At 41.6% G+C, this 7,002-nt stretch overlaps 2 protein-coding genes across 2 annotated transcripts; one reads left to right on the top strand and one right to left on the bottom strand.

The window, feature by feature from the left end:
* Positions 1-346: 346 nt before the first annotated feature.
* LOC110685220 lies at positions 347-1,172 on the bottom strand. Its single transcript, XM_021861703.1, has one exon. The coding sequence runs from the start codon at positions 929-931 to the stop codon at positions 725-727; it is 207 nt and encodes a 68-aa protein (XP_021717395.1). The 5' UTR covers positions 932-1,172; the 3' UTR covers positions 347-724.
* Positions 1,173-4,762: 3,590 nt separating this feature from the next.
* Positions 4,763-6,309, top strand: LOC110685115 (bridging integrator 2-like). The gene is made up of 3 exons (XM_021861576.1): positions 4,763-5,111; positions 5,829-5,941; positions 6,025-6,309. Exons 1-3 carry the CDS (start codon positions 4,763-4,765, stop codon positions 6,307-6,309), a joined length of 747 nt encoding a protein of 248 aa, XP_021717268.1.
* Positions 6,310-7,002: the final 693 nt, after the last annotated feature.

Raw genomic sequence — 7,002 nt, 5'->3', positions numbered from 1 at the left:
TTTCTCTATTATACTTGTAAAAAATATGTAAATTTTTATAAAATTAATATAATAACATTGACCTTAAATAACCCCGATCAAGTAAACCCTGGTCGAGTAATTAACCTCTGACCGATCGACTAACCCCTGACCAAGTAACCCAACCACATATGAAATTTTAAACTTTGTAATAATAAAAATCATATAATAAAAAAAGGAGGAAAAAAAAAACAACATAGATATGGAAAAAGAATAGGATTCTCACTCGTTTGAGTCGTTTCCACCTCTAATTTCTATATTTTCATCATCATCCACATCAAGCCATTGTATTGACTTTAGAGTAGCAAGAAAACGTGCAACAAAAAACTACACAATCCCATAACATGTATTAACAAAAGTTGTTTATATGAGATATTAACATGTATTTTCTCATCCCATAACTACTCAAGATTTTGCCAAAATGCCACAATTAAACTATAAAAATCTTAAATAAAACACAAAAAATAAAACATTAATAAAAAAAAGAAATTCATTACCAAGAAAAGCAAATCTTAATTGAATTTGCTATGACATTTCTCCCTTATTTTTTTTTTTAATTATAATCAATAAAAAGATATGGGAGAACATATATATGCCATCAAAAGAATGTATTATCATGTATACTTGTATATAATAATATAATAGTATCCTTCTTACACAAAAGAGAAAAAGAACCCCATAAAAAATTGTATATAAAAAACTAATTTCAGTGGTAAGACTTGAGAATTGATCCACAAAAGGTACACATAATAGCTCGCCAAGACTTCCAATAAAATGGTATATGACAGAAACGAGTAGCGGTCTTCATATCAGCAACACTAGCACCACCACCACACCGCGAACACGTACCGGCAGCCGGTTTGCTCTTCCTTACTTGACGTTGTTGATCAACTAGGAAGCAAAAACACACCATTTTATTTATATCAGGTAACTTTAATTATATTGATTATCGCTCGTATTCACAATTAGTGTTTATAAGTACAACATGTATTTAGAGGCGTGTTTTGTGCCTTTCAACTTAACTTAAATTTGTTTTTGGGTTAGTTGAAAGAAGGGGAGAGTTTGTTGGAAAGGATATTAATTGATATGAGTTGAAACAAAGAATCGAGAGGAAAGGGTATTTATAGAAACACAAGAATTTTGTTGGAGTAAAGAAGTTGGCAGTTGTTTTACTCAAAAATAAATGAATAAATAATAGGTTTTTGTTATTTTTATAATAATAATAATAATAATAATAATAATAATAATAATAAAGTTGGCAGTTGCTACTTGATAAATAGCATTTGGCAAGTGGGTATGGGAACATTTAGATTGATTGAGGTCAGCAGTCAGCTGGGTATAATTAATGAGGCCTTTCTACGTGAGTCGGATGGTTACTTTTGGTGGTAGTGGTACTTAGCTAGCTAAGCTACCTACGTTAATGTCTCAGTCTTCAATTTGGCTTCCCTTTTTATTGAGGCATATTCCAATCCGACTTCGGATTAGATTATGGACTCGTTCTCTTCCTTTGAATTAAGATGATGATCTAATCCTGTCTTATTTGAATTTTTCTGGTTTAGAGTGCGTGTCAGCCTTTAACTGCAATAATTTGTAAGAAAAAATATTGTTAAATTGGATTTTAATTTATTAAAACAATATCCCTTCATTCTTGAATATTCGCTACGATTATTCATATATTATCTTCGTTTTGTTTAGTGGACACATTTTGACTTTAGCACTATTTACTCACTCCCTTTTAACCGTGTTTTGTAGTTTATACATAATGAAAAATATAGTCATGTGCAATGTTATTAGATTCGTCACGATTTATATTTTCAAAATATCAACTTTTTATAATTTTTATTTATCCGTAATGAAAGATATTAATAGTTAAAGTTGTTCATTAGCAAACGTGACTAAAAAAACATGTCAGCTAAAAAGAAACAAACAGAGGAAGTATTATTTTAACTATATTTATTTTATTAATTTATACGAAATATAAATCAACCGTTAGTTTGTAACTGTGTAATACCGAGTATGTTACTATTATTGCATGATAAATTAAAAAAAAAAAAAAAAAAAAAAAAAAAAAAAAAAAAAACTGTTGATTTTTTTTAAAAAAACAAACAAACAAACAATTAAATAAAGCATACTTCGTATACGATTTATATTGAAAATAACTTTTTTAATACAGCAATTGCCAGTTGCTAGTTCCTGTTGCTAGTTTAATTCTCGTACTTGCTAAATTGCAGTTGGCAAGTGGGTAACTGCTTATGATCCTAAGAAGCCTTTAGCTTGACCAGTGTAAATATTTGCTTCGGGATTGACTACTATTAGCGGAAATTGGGTCATTTGAAATTTGAATCGAGCTGATTTTGGCCAAGGTTATTACTACCTCCGTTAAATATTATGTGCAACTTTTGTCATTTTGAAATGATCAGAGTTATGTGCAACTCTTAGTTTTCTTTCTATTTTTAGTAAACAAAAATCCTGAAAATTACATATTTACCCTTACTTAAAAATTTTGATTTTCTTAATTTTACCTGTTTCGGGTGTTTATAGTCCCTCGGGAGAGTTACAATACGGAGTATGCGCGCCTGACTTCTGTACCTGCAAAACCACGGGACTCCGGTTGAGTGGAGTTCCGCCTCCGACGGTCAAGTTAGTATGATTTACGGATGGGTAAATATACGGAAGGTAAATAGATTTTTCTCACTGATTCAGAGAGATTCCGCAATTAATATTGCTCGGGTTTCGTGTATGTATTTTTGAATGCCCAATAAATGAGGAGGATTCCTCTATTTATAGTGGGGGAGACATGTTCCCTGATTAGGGTTTTGATGCCACATGGCAGCATCCGATTGGATCCCGTTGAGCCTTTGGTGGGCTGCCACATGTCACGATTCTACTGGGCCACGTGCCATAGGGTATTTTTACCCCAAACATTTGCTCCTCACAGGTGTGACGTGGCGTAGCCACGTGTCACCTGTGATAGGTGTCAAGCAAAGAGGAGGCGACGATTGAGTTGCTTCCCGCCTCTTTCTCCTGGATTCAAAATTCGAAAATTCAAGACAGAAGGTGGCGATTCGCCTTCTAGTCTTTGCCTATAAATTGAGGCGCATCCCCTCTCTCCTCTTCACTTTACAAATTTTTTCAGAATTTTCTTGAGAGCTCTAACACCGGCTGCTAGTTTGTGCAACCAGTTGCTTCATTGAAACGCATATGGATACCGACTGAGGACTACTTCTCTTAATTCTCCTAGGTACCGTCTGACTTGATTTTCTTTCTTAACTTGAGTAGAACCACAGACGGTTATACACCGTCTGGGACTTCATAAGCCCTTCTCATGCTTTGCATTTGGTAGACCGACAGACGGTGTGGACCGTCTGGGGAATTTTCAAACCATGATCCTCAAAGATAGACCCTCAGACGGTGGCGGACCGTCTGGGGTATCCTTAAACAATGGACTATACTCTGAATGCATACCATAGCCCCACAGACGGTGGATACCGACTGTGCACCTTTATACTGGTTTTCATGTAGTTGCACTCAAAAGACCTACAGACGGTTACATACCATCTGGGGCATCTTTAGACCTGGCTTTTCAAATGGTAGACCCACAGACGGTTTGGACCGTCTGGGGTACCTTGAAACCTTGGCCTTTAATAATGCATTCCATAGGACCACAGGCGGTGATATACCGCCTGTGATATCTGTAATCAATGGTCTTAAAGGAATTGCATTCAAAAGACCCACAGACGGATACATGTCGTCTGGGGTATCTTCAGTCAATAATATTTTGCATCCAGTAGAACCTCAACCGGAAAAATTCCGTCTGGACCACCTTCAAACAAAAAACCCATTTCATAGACCCTCAGACGGCAAGGAGCCGCCTAGGGTATCTTCAAACAAGATTCTTCAAATCCAGACCACAGACGGTTTTGGACCGTCTGGGGTGTCTTCAAATAATTGCTCTTCAAAACTGGACCCACAGACGGTTATGTACCGTCTGGGGTATATGCAAGCTATGCTTCCAAGACTTGGATACTTCGCACCCTTAGCCGGGCTTATACCGCCTAGGGGGTGTTTGAACAATGATCTTCATAGCTTGCTCATGACCTGCTCTTCAAACACCCTCAGCCGGCTCTCTTGCCGTCTGGGGGGGTCTTTAAGCAACCTTCAATAATTAACGCTTGAGGCATCCTTGGTTTCTGATAACCATTCAATGGAGCCTCAGGCGGAGATGTCCTGTCTGGGGCATTTCTAAGTGAGCTTCAATGATTCCGCATGGGGTGTATTTGAATAAAACTTGGTGATACCGTTTGTGGTATCTTTGAGCAAGCTTCCTTGATACCGCCTAAGGTATCTTTGAGAAAGCTATTATGATACCGCTTGGGGTATCTTTGGGTGATTTTCTTCCAAAATGCCTAACTGTTTGCATCTGTGCTCCAGGTTTAAATTACAAACGGACTTCTCTGCTTGTGGTATCTTCGAGCCACATCTTGGAATCTCAACACTAGTCTTCTTCAACCGTCTTCACAAATACAAGGTATCATCCTTGCCCCTTTTGTAACCTCTTGAGTTTACCGGTTGTATAGGTTAGAGAACAATGGACTCTCCCAATACACGCATGGCACGGCCTAGGGTAGTTGTCAACCGGTCACCGGATACGGCTGAATCTAGGACTGGGGATGCCGTCTGGAGGTGCATGGAACACCCTTTCATTTCTGCGAATCCGACCGTCTCTGTTCATGTGCAGGACAGAATGGCTCGGACTAGGAAAACGGCTGTTGACCCCGAGTATAAATCAGATGATTCAGCCGGTACGCCGGTTGAAGACGTTCCTTTTGATCAACCAGGCGTTCCAAGTACGCCTGGTGATGAGATTTTGGAAGAGTCCGGGAGCTCAAGCGGTGAAGAAATCGATCAGGAAGCCGGATCTTCAGAGTCCACAATGACGTCGGATGCCCCAGAACAAGATGAGGAGGCATACAGCTGGCCTTCAATCAACAATCCATTGGAGGCGCACATGAGCGACTGGGATGTTGTGACATTAAACGCAACACTCGAAGCTTTTTTGAAAAAGCGTCCGGTAGGGGATGGCTGGGAGTTGGGTGTCCCGCCTGCGAGCTCATCAGTTGTCTGGGAGGATGACTTAGAGCGTGCCGACAATTACTTCGGCTGCTATGAGGCGGCATTCAAAGCTGGCCTCCGGTTCCCCCTTCATAGATGCATTAAAGCCATTTTAAGAGGCTACGACTTGGGGGTTTGGCAGCTTACACCCAATTCATGGGTGAACATCATCGGCTATATTGTCGCTTGCGAGATGCAGGACGTGACGCCTATCTAGGAGGCGTTCACGCATATGCATTACTTAAGTTGTGCCCAAGCGGCTGGAATGCCTAGTACACTCTTACCACGCATCCGGAATACATGATGACCTTGGAGAAACCCTCCAAGTGGACGAGCTGGAAGAGCAAGTTTTATTACGTCTCTTCCCCTTCAATGGCGGCGAATCACCGGATGCGCCGGTACAATAAGAACCCGGCTCTTTTAGGAAAGAAGTGCGCCCTACCAAGGGTTCCGGCTGAGGCTTGGGATGCCATAATGGAGCCGGGGCTGTTTAAGAAAACTACCGAGCCTTTGGATGATGGGACACAAATCATCGTCCCTCTATTCTGGGTCCCTCATCCGGACTTGTTCAAAAACGAGGCGTTCCTCTCCGCCTGCGGTCTCAGCACATTTTGGGACAAAGGTTTATTGCTTAACTGGCAATTTATGCCGTTTGTATGATATGCAAATGATGCTAACATTTTCTTGTTATTTTGTAGAGAAAGGATTAGAAATGACTCCTCCTGAAATGACGCCGGCTAAGTCAGCCGCTGAAATTAGGAAAGAACAGCTAGAGCAGAAACAGGCCCAACTTGCTGCCCGGGGCAGTGGGGTAAGCATCGGCTGCCATAATGCCTTCTGGCTATCTTGTCAATAACCTTGATTCTGACTTTTTTTTTTTTTTTTTTTTTACAGACGGGAAGCCAGAACGTTCCCCGCTCAATTCGCCAGATGGTGAGACCGGGTGGGGAGCTTCCTCAACCGCCTCCACAAAGGCGCAGGGTCCTAGGTGGCCCTACTCCATCATCAGCCGGCAGAATACCGGCTCCTGAGAGGCCAATTACTACAGGAAAAAGTCTGCAAAGTCTAGGCCTGAGCTGTGAGCCGGCTGAGACCGGATCTAGGGAGCCTGCTTCGTCTAGCCGGGTGCCGGCTATTGCTTCCGGCTCCAATGCGACTGGGGGTGGTGGCACCCCTTAGCCTGATGACCAAGGTATGGACTCCGCTTTTGACCCCCCCTGGCCGCTTGGGCCAGTTCGAGTCAAATCTCATACTTCTCAGTCGGGAGACTCGGTCGGGAACTGGTTGAATGTAGGAGTCGTTTATTTCCAACACTTAACCGATATGTCTCATGATACACATACCGCTTCTCGCTGGCCGGACATGCAAAACTATGCCAGGGGAATGATAAGGACCTTGACTATGTCCGAGAGGGAGGTTGTGCCGGGTGTCAGCCAGGTCAACCTTGACCGGATAACCTCACTGCTTGCTGAGGTAAGTTACCGAATGCAGTAGCTTTGGGCAATCTGCTTTTTTACCGGATGGGGTACTTTTGTGCAAGATTTGCTTTTAAGTTTAATTTTGCTAATTCCATTACCGGTTGATCTTGCAGGCCATGCTGAGAGTGGATGGGTTGAAAGCCCCCTTGCGGAAGAAGAAAGAGGAGGTAAGGGATGCCCAGAAACGGGCAGTCGAATTAATTGATGTATGTCAATACAACTCCCTAATGCTTGTAATCCACACTAAAGCGTGGGAGATGAAACAGGAGGAACTCATCCAGCAGCTAACGGCTGCTGCTGACACTGCCAACAAGACGACTGTTGACCGACAACTCCAGATCGACCAGCTCAAAACCGACATCTAAGCTCTGAAGGATGCGGAGAAGGAGAAGAC

Source organism: Chenopodium quinoa, unplaced genomic scaffold (genome assembly GCF_001683475.1).
Source record: "Chenopodium quinoa cultivar QQ74 unplaced genomic scaffold, ASM168347v1, whole genome shotgun sequence".
In the NCBI taxonomy this organism is placed as follows: Eukaryota; Viridiplantae; Streptophyta; class Magnoliopsida; order Caryophyllales; family Amaranthaceae; genus Chenopodium; species Chenopodium quinoa.
This window is presented reverse-complemented; position numbering and strand designations above follow the sequence as displayed.

What these genes read in the sequence shown, in the direction of transcription:
- LOC110685220 (XM_021861703.1), bottom strand. Translation starts at nt 931, where the DNA reads ATGGTGTGTTTTTGCTTCCTAGTTGATCAACAACGTCAAGTAAGGAAG.
- LOC110685115 (XM_021861576.1), top strand. Translation starts at nt 4,763, where the DNA reads ATGGCTCGGACTAGGAAAACGGCTGTTGACCCCGAGTATAAATCAGAT. An exon ending in AGGGGATGGCTGGGAGTTGG is followed by an intron (nt 5,112 to 5,828) that starts GTGTCCCGCCTG and finishes GTTATTTTGTAG; the next exon opens with AGAAAGGATTAGAAATGACT. An exon ending in TTGCTGCCCGGGGCAGTGGG is followed by an intron (nt 5,942 to 6,024) that starts GTAAGCATCGGC and finishes TTTTTTTTACAG; the next exon opens with ACGGGAAGCCAGAACGTTCC.